Source organism: Ooceraea biroi, chromosome 7, assembly GCF_003672135.1.
Source record: "Ooceraea biroi isolate clonal line C1 chromosome 7, Obir_v5.4, whole genome shotgun sequence".
In the NCBI taxonomy this organism is placed as follows: Eukaryota; Metazoa; Arthropoda; class Insecta; order Hymenoptera; family Formicidae; genus Ooceraea; species Ooceraea biroi.
In genome coordinates, this window is record NC_039512.1 from 4,819,555 (window position 1) to 4,836,782 (window position 17,228).

At 34.1% G+C, this 17,228-nt stretch overlaps 2 protein-coding genes across 4 annotated transcripts; one reads left to right on the top strand and one right to left on the bottom strand.

Annotated features, from left to right (window-relative positions):
* Positions 1–4,886: 4,886 nt before the first annotated feature.
* On the bottom strand, positions 4,887–14,404 carry LOC105277512 (serine/threonine-protein kinase PAK mbt). 3 transcript variants are annotated; one of them, XM_020031105.2, is made up of 8 exons: positions 14,313–14,404; positions 13,808–13,951; positions 10,447–10,819; positions 9,866–10,256; positions 9,324–9,731; positions 8,602–9,134; positions 8,357–8,510; positions 4,887–8,232 (listed from the first exon to the last, which is right to left on the bottom strand). In XM_020031105.2, exons 2-8 carry the CDS (start codon positions 13,908–13,910, stop codon positions 8,071–8,073), a joined length of 2,124 nt encoding a protein of 707 aa, XP_019886664.1. In that variant the 5' UTR covers positions 13,911–13,951; positions 14,313–14,404; the 3' UTR covers positions 4,887–8,070. The 3 variants fall into 3 exon arrangements, with proteins under 3 accessions (XP_019886664.1, XP_019886665.1, XP_011334204.1); XM_020031106.2 differs by lacking the exon at positions 13,808–13,951 and having other exon boundaries at positions 14,313–14,401; XM_011335902.3 differs by lacking the exons at positions 13,808–13,951; positions 14,313–14,404 and adding an exon at positions 11,163–11,405.
* LOC105277513 (odorant receptor Or2) lies at positions 14,313–17,021 on the top strand. The gene is made up of 6 exons (XM_011335904.2): positions 14,313–14,861; positions 15,135–15,234; positions 15,458–15,577; positions 16,000–16,155; positions 16,618–16,734; positions 16,907–17,021. The coding sequence occupies exons 1-5, from the start codon at positions 14,317–14,319 to the stop codon at positions 16,669–16,671; spliced, it is 975 nt and encodes a 324-aa protein (XP_011334206.2). The 5' UTR covers positions 14,313–14,316; the 3' UTR covers positions 16,672–16,734; positions 16,907–17,021.
* Positions 17,022–17,228: the final 207 nt, after the last annotated feature.

Consider the following 17,228-nt stretch of genomic DNA (forward strand, 5'->3'; position numbering starts at 1 on the left):
TCGCTATTTGTCTCAGCTCTGCATGTAACTAGAGATTAAAAGATAAACCTGTCTTCAATTTTCAAAGATGACTGAGTAAAATTTCAACTTAAGATTTTATTCACGAATAAATAAACAGTGTGAATATTATTTCCTCTTAAAGATTGTGATATGTATGAGAGAGAAAATTATTAATTGACAATATATTTATATTTGGTAAAATTAACTCCACCACTCGATTAATGTATAACGATTTTATAGAACTAAAAATGAGTATAAGCTTATGATCAAGAAATATAATTTGTCACTCTTAATTCATACAATATATAATTTTCCATATCACTTTTAAGAGTAGTTAACTTATGCTGTCAACTTTACATCCAACAAAACTTGAATAGAATATCATTTATCTGTAAATTAATTAAAACCAAACGGATGAGAAATAAGAAAGTGACAATATCACACATTCACATTCACATGAAAGATTCGTACAGTGAATCGGTAACTTCTAATTTGTGCTTATCAAAAGAAAGTTCGAGATACAGCCTGGATAACAATCGCAATCCCAAATCCAGCAATCTTATTAAATTAGCGCAATTAAGCCTCGCAGTTCCACGTTTCCTGAACACAAACCTACTCTCATTTTTAACAGTTATTACAACTAAACATATATAAAACATTGTATTCGTGCAAGTTACCCGTTGAACAGTACCGACGAACAGCGGCGCGATTCCGTTCCGGCACGAACAGCGATTTCCGCGATACGACTGTAAAGGTCGGACGTACGATTACGCTACTTATATATTTTTTTAGAATACCACCGTTCCTTTTCTCCATCACGGGAAGCAGATTAGGCTGTACGGGAGAGGCGTCGTGGATTCACTCTTACATAAAACCTCCCATATGTTTATTATTCCTATCCGTCATAACGTTTTATTCTTCGGGATCCAAGGCCGCACTTATGCAAGCGGCGAATGGTTCGATTAGTCTTCAGCTTGATATCGTCGCGCGCGATATTTCAGCACGCAATACCTTAACAATCGTGCGACGGGGTCAAGTGTAACATCCTATGGACACATGCGTTCATGTACTTGAACCTTGTCCAAGTTTATTAGCCTTTCCAGCTTTTATTCAGGCGTTACAAGTCATCTGAACGTATCCCTCGCATAAGGATTGCCGTTGTCATTGCGCATCAGAACGTTCTGTTGCTGAATTCTTGACTCATCGTGACTCGATTTCTTACGTAAACCTAGCGTCTGAATTTCTCATAAACTTAATATTTTTATAAACTTGTCTGAGAAATAATTTGACAATTATGAATTATACAATACTTACAATGCATGAAAAGAAAGCTAAAAAAAAGAGCTAATAAAAATTGATGAGATGCAAAGCAAGCGTTGCGCGCATATCGCGCGCATTTACAAAATGTCTGCTGATATCTTCGTTCACTTTGTTCGTATCCTTGGTATAACAAACAGCGATAATCTTTGAACGATCGTTTTCTTCGTAGATGAGTAATCAGAATGAAGATGCATGCTTGGTTTCTTCAGCAGTACGAGATATCTCCACAGACTTGGATTGTTAATTGCAGAATTTATGTGACCAGTACCGTGTTTATTTATAATTTTTGAGCTGAATTAAATTTTTCCGTGTCTACAGATGTACAAAATGATTGAGCTTTCGAGAATTAGTTATCTATAATGAATTTATGATGGTTATTGGTTTAGTTGCATGGTTGCTTCGTAAATATACAAAACATTAATCCTTTAATCTATTAATTGGTAAATTTTTATTGATATTCGCATTTATTAATATCACATATTTATTAGTATTGCATCTATGTTTGATATATTTATAATATACATAGAATTTCTTTTTGTATCCACTATGAAGAACAATATAGTACAATGATGAACACTGAAAAGAGAGAGAGAGACATGGGCTTCGATGAAAGGCACAAATCGAATGACGTAAATCCTTCAAAACTTTCCGTATGTAGGAGAAAGGTCCTTCCACATATCTTGATAGTGATCGAAAAGAAGGTGGGACAGAAATTCGTGGAATTCAATCCAGTCCATTCGCCATTGACATATTTTTGATCACGGAAAGCACAAGATATCTCTTTTTCTTAATATACAAGGATGAATATTTATAAACATTTATAAACGGCTCGAAACTTGGTGATTTGTATAATGGATAAGTGAAATTTATGTGATGTTTATTGAAGATCGTAATCCATTTGCACATTCTTTTTTCCTCAAGATATTTAATTAAAAATGTTCTATTCAATTAAATTACTAACACATTATTATAGCACATTACAGAAGAATTTCTAGCACTTCTTTGAACAGATACGCATCTGTGTAAGAATTAAAATTTTACAAAAGCTGTACTAAAGAACAAACTAAACGATATGAATACGGCAACAATGTGTTTAAAAATTAGTCATTTTTATAATTTTTAAACTTAGTCATTTTTATTAATTACAAGTACATGCCGTAATTTTAGTAAATTGAATTGATAAAATTATTTTGTTGAGTTGATTATCAAAATTGAACGATTGCATTGAACAAGTGGATTTCTTTTTGCTACCCGTTATAAACTATGTATGTCACATATCCACAAATGATGTATAATAATGCAATGTGAGATTAAAAAGCAAAATAAGTTGCTAATTTTATGAACTAGCGACGAACATGGGCGTACAACTTTCTCATTGGTTCTCCTTGAAAGCGGCCGGTCGGAAGTCCCCTCTATCAACGATACGTGATAGAGTCGAGCCTCCGCGGAAGCGACGTTCTCATTGGTCGTGACATTCAGTTCTCGTATCTTGTTAATAACCCGACATTGTTGCGTCATAGATTATCGCCGTCATTATGAATTTCTTATCCCACCACGTGTAAGGACACGTCGCAAAAACAGACAATGCTCGATAAGAACCGTGACAGGTGAATGCGAATATCCGATCAAAGTCCACCTTGAAAGTCCACCTTGAAAAAAACTCCAAGCGTATAATCGTTTCCGATCGAACTTTTCGAGCACTTCCTCATCGGTATTACTAATATTATCGAGAAATGTGACGAAGCACTTGAGAAATAAATATGATTAAAACGCGTAGCATGTACATACCAAAAATCAAGAAAGAAAACAAGTTAAAATTAAAATAGAGAAACTAATCGCAGATCTGCAAATTTCTGGACGCGAGATGTTCGATAATGAAGCGTTTATTTATAATAATGGAAAGATTTTAGCGACGTAGGCATGCATGATGAAATTTTTCTGAGCAACTTGCGTCGGTCGCGTCATTCCCATGCGGTCCCACCGCCGTTAATAATACTTTCCAGTGACTCGACAACCACGTGCACTTTCGTCTACGTGACCAGCCACATGCGAGCATCCGCGCGCCCACTTTTGCTGTCTCTGCCGAAGGCTCATTTGCTTTTCACAAAAAAAAGCGCCAGCTCATCAACCCAATGGATCCCTCATAACGGCTGTGCCGTTGCTTTCTATACTACTATATCTTCAGACATAACACATCGCTGCATTATGCTGCCGATAGTCTGGTAGCGTCCTGTTACTTAGCTTAGCGCGCTGCATTGGCGTGGCGATTAAATTTAATTGGCCGCATTTGGGAGAGAAATCAGAAAAAGTTTAGTTAATAATAATATATTAAATTATAAATTTATTGCGTCCTTTATCTCTGTAAACGATGAAAAATATATTATTATATGTATAATTATATAAATATGTTATATGATAATTACGCGATTGATAATTTTATTTATATCTCATTGAAATGAGAATTTCACGAACGAAGCAATATTGCGGAAAAAATTTTATCGTTTAAATATTATCATAAATGACGACTTGTGTGCGTTGCACAAAACGTTTACATGTTTGCGCGATCAATAGATCAGTAAACGAATGAATGATGCATTGAGCATTTTATCAGTTTCGACGAAAATTTATCGCGTCCATAGAAACGCTAATCTAATTGTGGACTTCGTGTCGCTCGTAACGACTACTCTTGATATCTATTTCTACGTTACGTGTTAGATATAAGAATGGATATATACATATATGTAATACATGATGATGAAAAGTGTCACTTTTTATTAGCACTTCTGATGACGCGATTAAACGAAGCCGCTGATCAATCTACGCAAGAATCGTAAGTGGCGCCAATGGATCAATTAGAATGTGAAGGTCATTTCGGTCAACAGGGGCTCGTCGCGTTCGACCAATCAGCGATGGCTGTTTTAGAACGCCTTTCAGATAGGAATGTGCTGGCTCGCATGGTAACAGCGGATTGCACGTGACTACTGAAGGAAGAACTGACAGAGTATAAATAAACTAATGTGTTGATTTGCGATGCGTGATACACGCGAAATTAAAAATAGCTATATTGTAAAATTATATCAATTCTGGTCAATTACAAATTATTCATATTTGTGTATTAATTATTCAAGATAGCGGCAAATCAAACTGATCTTTGAACTGTGTTAAAAAAATAAAAAAGGAGGTAAGTAATATTTTTATATTATATTATATAATTATAGTTTTAATATTGACTAGATTGATATTTAAACAATTTTTTATTTTTCTAAAATCTCGCCTTTTTTAAATAACTTATTTTAAAAAAGTATATTATGAATAAAATACTTCAGTTTTTTTGAAAAATTAAGATATGTTAAAGTAAATTTCTTATTGTTCCACATTCGGTAGTTACATGCATTTTTAATGTAATTTGTACTACAGATTTAAAGAATAAAAAATTATTGTCACTATTGTATAAATGTAACAGCTATTTAAACCTATCAGATTTATTTTACTGTACAAATGAATTGATATAATACATTTTTTTAAGGAATTTTTTGGAATACTGAAAATATTTATTAACACTGGGCTCTCGATGTAAATAGATCTTTTATTAAGTCGTAAATGTACAATATGTATATATATATAAAATAATCCTGCACATACACACGCAATGAACAATTTTCTACACGGTACTTAAAAATTTGCCAACACAGCGCTCTCTTGCTTCATTAAGTCACGCTACAATTTGAATGTTTGTAAATATTTACAGATTAATTTCTAATCAACATGTGATGTAAAGTATGATAATTTTTTAGATAATATAAATGATTGTTTATTATTCAAATATGGCGAGTATAGTTGGACGAATCTATTTCGTATAATTGTATATTATACGCGAACATTTTCTTTACAAATATATTTAAAAGCTGTTGATTATTACACAGTTGCTCTCGTAATCTGTTAATAAATTTGGTATTTCACACGTTTTATTCAATAAACTATATGTATAATAATTTCAATTTACGACTAACCAATCCTTTGATTAACTGCCGAAAGAAGAACATAGCTAAAAATGTACTATCAATAATCAAAAACATCCGTATATAATAAATTATTTTTGTATATCTAATCATGAATCTATATGAAATTGTAATAAGGCTTGCAAGATTCATATAAACGCCTAATTAGATTACGATATGTAATAATCTCAACCGTACAAAAAATATAATGAAAAAAATATACATCTTAAATGTACATGACTTACTATCCAGGAATACAATAGGAATATTACTATTAAGGAACCGCGATTTTCTGCATACGACGCATAATATTTCGCGTATAACATTTCTGACGTTTTTTTACATAAACTAATGATTTATCAGGAAATAACGAATTTCTTATCAAAATTATGCATTTTCGTGACTATGTCCATATAGAGATCTACATATAACACACATTTCACATTCATCCGGATTATTTATCTTAAACCATGTATCATAACCCTGTTCAAAATATCGGTTGTCTAAACAGTAATCTAGTTACGTGCAACAGTTAGTTGTACAAATTAATTCATCAAGATAATACTATGCAATAAAAATACATAATTAATCCAGCATAATGTCACTGTTTTTATATTTGATATTTTATATCAATATTCTCTCTCTCTTAATAATTTATCTTAATATTTTCATTAGCTTATTTATTGCTCTTTATTTCATTTTATTTGAATATTTAAAAGTATATGAACATTACAAAATAGTACAATTGAGGGAACGTCATACCATTTGTAACATCAAATTTGTTGAGGATATCATGCAGGGATTAAATTCTTTTTAACTATTTTTTTCCTCATGTTTTGACTGAATTTTATTTTACAAAAATATATAAGCAACAGTTTTTAAACGTTATACTGAATGATAGATTTAACTAGCTAACGGTTTACGTAACCACATTATTTAAAGTTAATAAGTAATATGTAGTTATAGTAGTTAGTTAATTAATATCTATATAGTTATAATAGGTAATATTTATAAAGTTTTCATGTGATAAATAATATATGAAACGAAAAAGATACATAACTTTTTGGATGTTCCCCATAATAATTTTTTGTCAACTTTGTTACTATTAATTTCAGTAATAATTAAATGTGTCTTTTGGTTTTAAAATTCCATACGAGCTTTATTCTCTTTAACAAAAAAGAAAACAGAAATGCAAATAAAAGTATAATATTAAAGTTCATTGTTACATATGTAATAATGGAATAATACATAGAAAAATAATGATTACGTAGAAAAATTATATACACTGTTTAAGTTATTTTTACTATGGCTTTCTATAAATTCAGTAGAAGCGTGATTTAATACGAAAGAAGAAATATATTACCGATTGTAAAATATAAAAATTTTAAAAGGCGAGCAAGTGCCATAAAAAAGTTTATAGCGAGCATTATATGTCTATAATGAAAAATACTATACAAGCTTCTCTGCAAAATGTCTCTCGTTGTTAATAAAACTGAAGATTTTTCATTATTAACCTTTATCGGACGCTAGCGCTTTGTATATATTATAGCTTGCAGCTGAGTTCAAGTTTTATTCAGTGTATTCAGTAAATGATTCAAAATAACAATGATCTGTCGTCACATAGAAGCAACTATTTGCAAAATGAAAAAAAAAACAGAAAATTGATTATTTTATACAGTCACAATAACGTATAAACAAATATTATCGCTTTACAACGACAAGTTAATTGTTGCTACAATGCATATCGCGAAGGCACTTGAGTAAAATTCGTTCTGTAAATGATTCAAAATAACAATAATCTGTCGTCACATAGAAGCAACTATTGTGGATTAAACAGGCAGTATCGATTCTTGAGGAATGATGCGGAATGAGAAATTATATCTAATACATTATTATTTTTCATGAAAATATGTCAAAAATGTATATGTATGAAACAATGAAGGAATGTAATAGTTATTTTCAAAATAATACTTGTAGGCTCAAACTCAATTGGAATGTAAAGTTCCAATAAGAATGATCATCGGTTGAAGACTTTCTACGTATTTCTGGGTATATTTTCTAAAATACTATATAAATTTATACATTACATATACTTTTATATGTAAATTAGGCACGACCGAAGAGGCTGATTCCTGATTATATTAAATATACTCATCCCTTTTTTATATGTGTATCTATATGATATTTTAAGTATTTTCACGCAAAAATCTACAAGAATTTTCAATAATACTTCCAAAAAGTTTTAGATATCAGAAAATATGTTATATATATATATATATATATCTTATATATTCATCAATATCTGAAATTGACGTGTACATTTATTACAACTCGTGGGGAGAAACTTTTAAATTGTATAATTCTTTTATTTATTAAATATGATGCGATATCCCAGTGTCTTCGAATTTGAGAGTTTAACTTGAAATTTGAAGCATTTTTAAAGTGAAAAACGAAGTTTAGAAAATTAGAAACAGAAGTAACACGTACGTTTAAAATTATATTATTTGAGATTGTAGTATTCGAAATGTTAGTATCGGTCGTGTCCATCGCGCAATAAAGAAAAACTTCTTTCTGAAGTTCCCTGTGTGAGAATCAAGATCGAATCTCTTGGTTCAAGAGCTGCCATAAGCTGCAGCCAACGAACAAATTGTTTAGCAATGATACGTAACACGACGTCGTCGAAGATATGATTACTGCTGTAATCAGTACCTGCCTTACCTAAAATCCTCTTTATAGAGTTAATATAACCTCATCAACAATTTGTATGTCGAGCACCTCTCATTAATGGAATCAAGATACTAGGACTTTGAGCCTGCCTCAGGAATGGGTGTTGCAACAGTTCAGCTGCCGTAGCTCGCTGGGCCGGATCGCGCACTAGCATACGTTCAAGGAAACCTTGAAGACGTGGACTAACCTACGAGAGTGAAGACAGAATGTATAGGGTATTTTCTAAATTTATGATACTCAATTATTAAAACGCTAAATCCGACATTTAAAAATATCGGAGTATCAGTATCAAGTTTAGTAAAAACCATTACTTTATGGAAATTCTTTAATTTTGGCGGTGGCATATCCCTGATACGTCTCATAGCTTGTAGAGGTGGTTCATTGAAGAATGGTGGTTCACCATCGATCATCTCGATGATCATTATTCCTAATGACCAGATATCTACTTCAGGTCCATATGGCAACCTGTAATTCCAAATATATTTCTTTTGGTTACATTTCCGTAAATAAAATGTTTTGATAAAATGTCGAAAACAGGTGATGGCTGCCGAAATACCTTGAAATGACTTCAGGACTCATCCAGTATGGGGTTCCTACGAGAGACTTTCGCTTTGGTAATTCTTGAGAAACTTGAGCACAGAAGCCAAAATCCGACAGCTTTACTCTGCCGTCCGCCGTGAGTAATATCGAGTCGGATTTAATGTCTCTGTGTATAACGCCCTGCGAGTGCAGATACGCCAGTGGCTTAAGGCATTGGGAACACACTGTGGCTATCTGACTCTCGTCCATCCTCGAGTGTGTTACGATATCGGTAAGCGCCCCTCCCTCGAGGTACTCCATGACTACCCACAGTTCATCATCTACCAGGAAACTATCGTACATCTCCACTATGTTCGGATGATGGTAGTCTCTCATGATGACCACCTCGTTGAAAAGTAATTCGCGCCGTTGTTGCTTCCTCAAGTCCATCTTCTTCACTGCGACCTGCCGGTTTGTACTCTTGTCCGTGGCTATGCATACAGTTCCCGTGCTGCCTTCGCCGATCTTCAGGAAGTTCTCCAAATTTTCTCTCGGATCACCTTGGCTTACCTTAAACGTCACGCACACGCATTTAAAAAGACAAACATATTTGAAAAGCAAGTGTAAAGATTGTTCTTGTTTAAAATTCTTGTAAAACAATTTTTTCTCAATGATACTGCAGTTTAACATAAAATTAATATTAATGAAAAATAAATAATGTAATAGATGAATTTAATCGATGCAAGTGTTGTTACGTACCACCATCTGTAAAGCAGCCCTGAATTGCTCATGCGTAAGTCTCTGCTCAGTTTGTTTATTGATGTTACTCGAACTTGTACCAACTGCCAAGTTTCCAGACGAGACAGCGCTCTTCATATTCTGATTTTGATCCGGAGTAGAACTGGTGCCCGATACCGTCGACGGCATGCTCGGTTTCGATAAGTTGTGCATCGACTGAGACGTTTCCATTGGCTTCTTCAAATGCGACTGCAAGTTGGATGGATTTTCAGTCATGTACGCTTGAGGATATTTGTTGATGTTATGCGAGCTCAGTTGGCTCAACGGCCGTTGCGAGGCTATAGAGCCAACAGGCGAAATTTTTGGCTGTAGTTTGTGTAGTAATATATTTTGGCCTAGTTGATGTTCCCTCGATTCCATAGCAGAACCCTACGAATCGATGATCGTTGAAGTCTCGATCTCTTTTATGTATATATATATATGTGTCTCGATATCTCGTATATATCTCTTATGCAATGTTGTTCTTAAAATAAATATAATTGCATAATTGTATTGCTGTTTACCTGTACATTGCCGTTGTATTGACCTGACGTCATAGCCATTTGCGGATTTAATCTATGAAATTCTGGATCAGGAAGCTGCGGGGTATTTGGACTTTGTACTGAGGTTTGCGAATTGACAATGGGACTCAAGTTCTGGAAATTTAAGGATAAGTTCGGCACATTTGATCCCGAGTGCGTTAAATTTGGCGACGACTGCATGTTGGGATTGAGATTCTGAAGATTCGGGATCATGTTCTGCATGCTGGAATTCAGCCCGCTACCAACACTCGGGGAGTTTTGCCTCAGCTTATCGATGTAGTTATGCGACTTGCCGAAGTTTGTAAAGCCTTGATTAATGTTCGAAGGTATCTCTTGGCCTTCGGGCACAGATGGCGGAAGATTGCTATTATGCCTGTAAGCAAAAGAGATATTTATCACAATATTTATTTGTTTGCTTTAACTATAAGAATATAACTAATTCTAATATATTGCTTCTTGATCGATTCAACTATATCAATGTTTCCAAATTCATGTACCACTAACATACGTGAAATGTTTCATTGAAGAGAGCAAATAGATTGAGACCTAACTGGCTTATATACCTGTAATCCCTCCTGAGTCGCGGTGGACTCGACGAACGCAGCGAATTGGAACGTGCAACCGTACTAGTCTTAGGTAAGCCATTTTCCACCGTCTTCTCATTCGTTATTGGTTTATTCAGCCTAGGATCATTGTGTCCCCTCACTATTGTCTTTAAATCCAGGATCTCGGTAGGCGTGATCTCGCTTGGATCGACCAGAGGTAACGGCCTATTGGTCGACTTTAGAATCTGATTGTTCCCAACTATCGAGGCCCACTGCAGCGGTAATCCAACAAATTTACCCTCGCGCTTGTCGAACCCGGTGTGCACCCTGTGCTCGAAGTTGGTGGGTGTCGAGATCTGCGGTTTCTTCTTCTTCTTGCTAAACATTGTCCCTGTTTTCAAACCAATGATCATTAGCACACTGTTTATTGAACAAACAAGCAACGCAACACTATATCTACTGATCCCACTAGCATCACCATCGTCTAACATAGCGCACTGGCGATTAGTAGAAGATAAGAGTATACATTTTATCTATCAGACATCCACCAGCATGCGCCTGATTTCTCTATCGCGCAACTCGCAAGTATTTTCTAGCAATCAACAATTAATGACGGGCCGCCGTCCGCGTCGCAACGAAAAAGGTCTCGCGCACACGGAGTGCGCGCGGGAGCGGCGTGAAACGTGAAAACAACGCGGGGCAGGAGAAGCCAAGTGACAGCCAGCAACGCCTACCGAATGACCGTGCGGGTTCTGCGACGACGCGTCTCCGTCGAGGCTCGCTTGGTTATGATCACCGGAGCACGGAAAGAGGTTTCCCCACGAACAGCTCAGACAGCACGTGCTCCGAATGCGGACCGCGATGTCGCCGAAACATAGGCGAGGCTGCACGTTGAGACACATAAATACGCCATTCATCCGCCTCGACAGGTCGCACTCGCCAACACCGGCGCTCCGCGCGGTGAGCTTACGAATCTTTCGTGGCATTTAGTTCATGACAATTTACTGAAACGTGCGTGCCCCGTGTGCGCGCGCGTGATCGTAGTGGCACCTGTGCGCAGCACCGGCGAAAACGGGAGTTGCACGACTCGAGCTGCCGGAAACGGGGTGGAAAGGGGGAGGGGAAATGGAGAGAGAGAGAGGATGACGGGAGAATGCGGGAGAAAGCGATCGCGATCGCGAAAAGAGAGAGCGATCGCGATCGCGCGGAAATCCATCGGATCGAACGGATCGTTCGTCGTCGAATCATCATCGAACGAAGGCGCGCGACGTCTTTTCCGATCTGCGCCATAATCTATGAGTCACACCTGCACCTTTTCACCTCGCGGCATAATCGTACGCGACGATGCGCGCGCGATGTTTCCAATTGTCTTCTTCGATAATGAACTCGATTAAATAGATGTAAGTCTAATGCTTCATGGAACATGGATTTCAAAATGAAAATTGCAGTCGTTTTACATTTTATATTTATATTTTATGAACTACAAGTATATTTTTTATATCTTAGGTATGAAATATATTTTTTAATGAATTATATTTTATGAAATATAAATATAATTATGAAACAAAAGAATTGAATAAATAAAGACAAACATTGACGCCAAAATCAACATAAGTTATGGTTTTAGCTATGGGTTTGCATAAATTAATGTCGAGTATTAAAGCACAAATTTGTGATAAAAAAATGACTGAATTTACATGTTTTTTGCTAAATAAAGCACTGAAAACAGACGTGAGAACTGGGAAATTAACGGTTGCCCTGAGATACTTAACCCTGCGTTAAAGTCACGGTTGCAGGCGTCAAGTCACTGTCCAGTCGATTTTACGGTTTAATTCCCAGTTAGTTCAGCACGCTTAATTAGGATAATTACGATAATAGCGCCAGGCAGCGTGACTGAAGTCTCTTTCGCAGTTCGCTTAACGCGCGAGAAGATTTACTTCGAAATGAAACGTGCAGGCGTTGCGGGAACATAAAATGAAAGTGCTTTTGGCACGAGGATAGAAGCAAAAGTGTTTTTGTTTCTTGTAAATAATATTTTAGAGCAAAACAAGAACAACACAGGTAGCGAAAGTGCAGCACTTTTCATGAAATGAAAATCTCTCGCCGATTAAACTCAAAAAGCGAGAAATTGTTTTTCATGATTTTTATGAGTTATTAATGTCTGCAATAACTAATTAAAATATAATATAAAATTTTTATACAATTTAAAACGGTCTTTATAATGTATATTATAGCATATTTTAGAATTGAAGTATATTTTCGAACTGAAGTACACTTTAGAACTGAAGAGTACATCTCGTTTCTGGACAATTTTTGGTTCATGCCTGTTACTCACACAGTCTACTACACTTATTATTACTACTACTGCTACAGCGACTACTAAAGGATCGCTATACTTCAGTAAAAGAATGTTCTTATGAGACTGAATTAATAATACATCAATCTTCTTCTTATACAACGCGGAACATTTTTTTCTTTTTTTCACCGTCTGCATTTTATCAAGCACTTGGGGTCAACGTTTCTTCGGATGCATTTTTTCTCGCCAAATATCGAATGGCATTGTATTAATAATATGAGATGGTCACTGCGATACGAATGTTTGTCAATATTTAATGTGTACGCTGACTATGGAATAGTCAGCGCACACATTAATACATAAATAATACATTGCATCGTGAGTATGCGCGACGTCGTCTGCTGCTAAAGATGCGCGAAAAATTCTTTTCGTTGAGGGAAAATAGTACGTCGCCAACCCTCGACATGGATGCTACTAAACATCCGGAATACGCAGGTACGTTTTCTTATTTGGATACAATAATTGTATAGATTGATCATCTCATCCGTTTAATTATATCTGCGTATGTATATGTATATATTATATCGGAATAAAAAATTTTATAAATGTCTCTAACATTGTGTTAAACACAATAAGTATCGAAAATAATTCCATCTTTTTGGGGAAAAACCAAAATTTGGTAAAACGTTTGTTAAAAATATTGAATTCATTGCTCCATCATATGCTTTCTTAAAAAACCGCAACTTGTTTAAACTTAATTTAGTTTAAGTTACTCACACTTGTTTTGAAATTTAAATTTCAAAACAAGTAAATTTCAAATAGTTACGAAGAATAATTATTAATGTAATCAGTGATCCGTTTTTCACAACAATCGAATAATACTTATATACTAACGAGTTCACGCGAACGAAAACGTAAACTTTTTTCGGTAGCTAGATTTTGAGTGGGCGACAGAATTAAATCGCTACAGTCTAGAATTTATCGGTCTTTGGCCGAAAATGGAGGAAACAACACGAGAGAAGTTAACAGCTAACGCGCGTGTGTTTTTGCTAATAATCATGGTAACCTTCGTTTGCGTGATACCTTGTATACACTCTCTGATAAGGGTGTGGGGTGACCTGATGTCGATGACGGACAATTTGCAGTTCACGTTACCCTTAGTTTCGATGGTGATGAAACTCGTCATTATGTGGAGCAAGAAAGCTGGTAAATACTCATGATATTTTTCTAAAAATAAATTTGAATATCGTAGAGAAAACAAAGTGTACATGCGAACGATCCTTCAATGAATGATATTGTAATAACTTTATTAAAAATTTGAACACAAATTGAAATCCTCATTTCACATCAATTAATAATTATAAATTGCTTGTATTAGGTACTTACAAAAGTTCGTAAGGTCACAAACAAGTGGAGAACAATGAAGTGGAAGCATTGCTTCGAAACTCAAAAATTAAAAGAGCAGGGCAGCTTAGATTTAATGAATCAACATCCAATCAGTTGCAACATCTAATAAGATCCAGAAGGAAGGAAGATGGCTTTAATATTTACGAACTTTTGCAAGCACCTAATATTATCCCATTCTTACCTAAATGCTCCTTATTCTTCCAGTCGCGACATTGATTATTTTTTTATTCATTACATTTTCGTTGCAATTTGCCTTTCAAGCTCTCGCGCCAATCCTGTACATGATCGCCAAGGATTGGCTGCGGTCCAAGTCTGAAGAAGAGCGACATAACATGATAAGATGTGCGCGAATCCCACGTATGATCATAATCTGCGGATTTGTCATAATGTTCGCGTCGTTTATCCTGTTGTTCATCTTACCGTGTTTCGGGATCACCATGAGGTACATCACGAACGTAACTGATCCGGGCAAGCCATTGCCCCTGCAAACATACTACTTTTACGACACGGACGAGAGTCCATACTTCGAGCTCACATTCATCGCGCAGGGGTTTACCCTCATGGTATCCGCCATGGGCTACACCGCAATCGACAGCCTCTTTGGATTGCTCGTTTTCCATGTCTGTGGGCAACTGGAAAATGTAAAGGGCCGGTTAACTGGTCCCGAGAAGGACCCAAATTTCGAACATGTGCTGATGAACACTATAACGGATCACGTACGCCTTATCAGGTCTTGCAAACTGACTACCTTGATGAACCCCGTTGTTCCGTGCGAAATTTAATTGACTTACGGCGAAAATTAGTTAAAATTGTTCAACAAGATGAATTGATCTGTACGGTATATTTGCGATATGTCTTCGATATAAGAATGGACACCCTTTTGAGATCTGAAATCATAGAATATTGCATTTATAATTTCTTGGATATATTAATTCCTGAGTAAATAATTATTAGCATAGTTTTTCATTTTTATTGTCTTTAATTTAAGTATCGTTTATTATAGATGCATTAAAGTCATTGAGAGCACGTTTACTTTGATGCTTCTTGGATTATTTCTCTATTTTGGCACGTTATTCAGCCTTTATGGATTTTTATTAGTTACCGTAAGTTAGTAGGCAGTTTTTTAGCTTACAATAGAGCAAAAGCATTTCATAGGTTTACACATTTCATTGACATTTGATACTCTAATATTTATTATATATTTGAACCTATTGCGAAACCAAATAAAAATCATGTTGGTATTTATGAAAGATGCATAAAATGCAGTCACTGTATTGTTAAAACATCTGTACAATATTCTCCTTTTGTTTTTTAATCTCGATTTAGATTGTGACTGATGGACGTCATTTGTCTCTTGTAAGATTAGCGTTCCTTGTAACAGTCGTTGCGAATATTTTTGCGCATATGTGTTTATATTGCGCAGTTGGAGAATTTTTGATAGCACAAGTAAGCGTTTAACATTTTATTAAAATTAATGCAATTACTCTTGTAACTATTCTTACTACATGCAACTACTCTTACTATAAAAGATGATCATAACTTAATTCAAATGAAAAATAACTATGAAGGTAAAAATTTTCTATGAAAATTATATAATGATAGAGATAAAATTATATAACTTTATCAAATTTTGTTATTTTACGATTATCATATTAAAAAGTTTACATTTTTATAATTTATATTTGATTGTAAATATATAGTTACGATCAAATATTTGCAAATAAATTAAGGAATTAATATAATAATATTGAAAAAGTGCATAATATTGAAATATATGTACATAATAGTATATTAATTTGTTAAATATAAAATAGATTTGAATGAAATATATTCTCTATCTCCGTCAAAAAACTTATATTACATTATAGTGTGAAGGTGTTTATCAAGCTGCGTGTGAGTATCATTGGTACGATTTGGAACCAAAGCAAGCCAGAAATTTAATTTTATTAATGATGCGCGCAAACAAACCACTTTATGTAACTGTTGGAAAAATCTTTCCCTTGACGATGAATGCCTTTTGCAGTGTAAGTTACATTTAATAAGATTTAATAAATTATGTAATTAAAAAATAATTTTAGTTGATATTACTCATTTTTTTAATAAAAAATTTCAACATTGACATGATAGGTTTAAAAAAGTTTAATAATATAAACGAATATATTACAAATGTATTAAAGAAGTAGTTTAATTAGTTCAATTTTAAGAGTAATAAATTCAAATAATATTATTTGAAAATTATTGTTTAAAAAAACGATAATCTCTCTTAATTAGCAATTTAATCATGATTTGTGCAGACGGTTTTTTACATATTATATATCTAATTTTATATTTTACTTTCTTTGAAGTCATGGTTATCTCAACAATAAGTCATGTAATAACTATAAATGCTAGAAAGTTTTGAAAAATTTTAAGAATATCTAAAAAATATGTTCTCTAATTTTAATACACAGTTTAATTTTTACTGGCTAACTTATTTATTATTTCAGTTGCTAAAAACGTCGGGTGGTTACATTTCAGTTCTGCTTGCACGACGTGATTAACGAATGTTAAGAACTGTATTAATGATAATTATAATCATAATAACATACATCGCGTAAACATAAGTAAGATCATGTACAGAACTAAGCAGGATTTAAGACATACCTAATGTAAAATAGTGTTTCAAAAGTATTATAAAAAGTTTGCAACTTGTAGTTTTTAATATTTTAAAAATATTAATACATATAAAAAATATGTTTTATATATTGTATTTCATATTTTCATATTTTTGTTTAGGATGTAACCAGTAACATATTTTGCTCAGCTCCAACAACATAGTTGAACTTAGTCATGAACGTAGTTAATGTATTACTATCGTCTTCATTCTTGCCAATAAATTGTATACTCTTTATTTTCTCTTATCGTGTTACTTCTTATCTTACGTATATTTTATCTCTTTGTACATATAATAATCTGTTTTGAAATGATTAGTAAAAATAATTATAATGTACATACCATAGTTAATTAAATATGACTATTATTTATTGGCACATTCACGAATACGTCTCTAGCTCTGAAATAATTCTGAAATAATGTAACTTGCAACGTTCCATTTGTT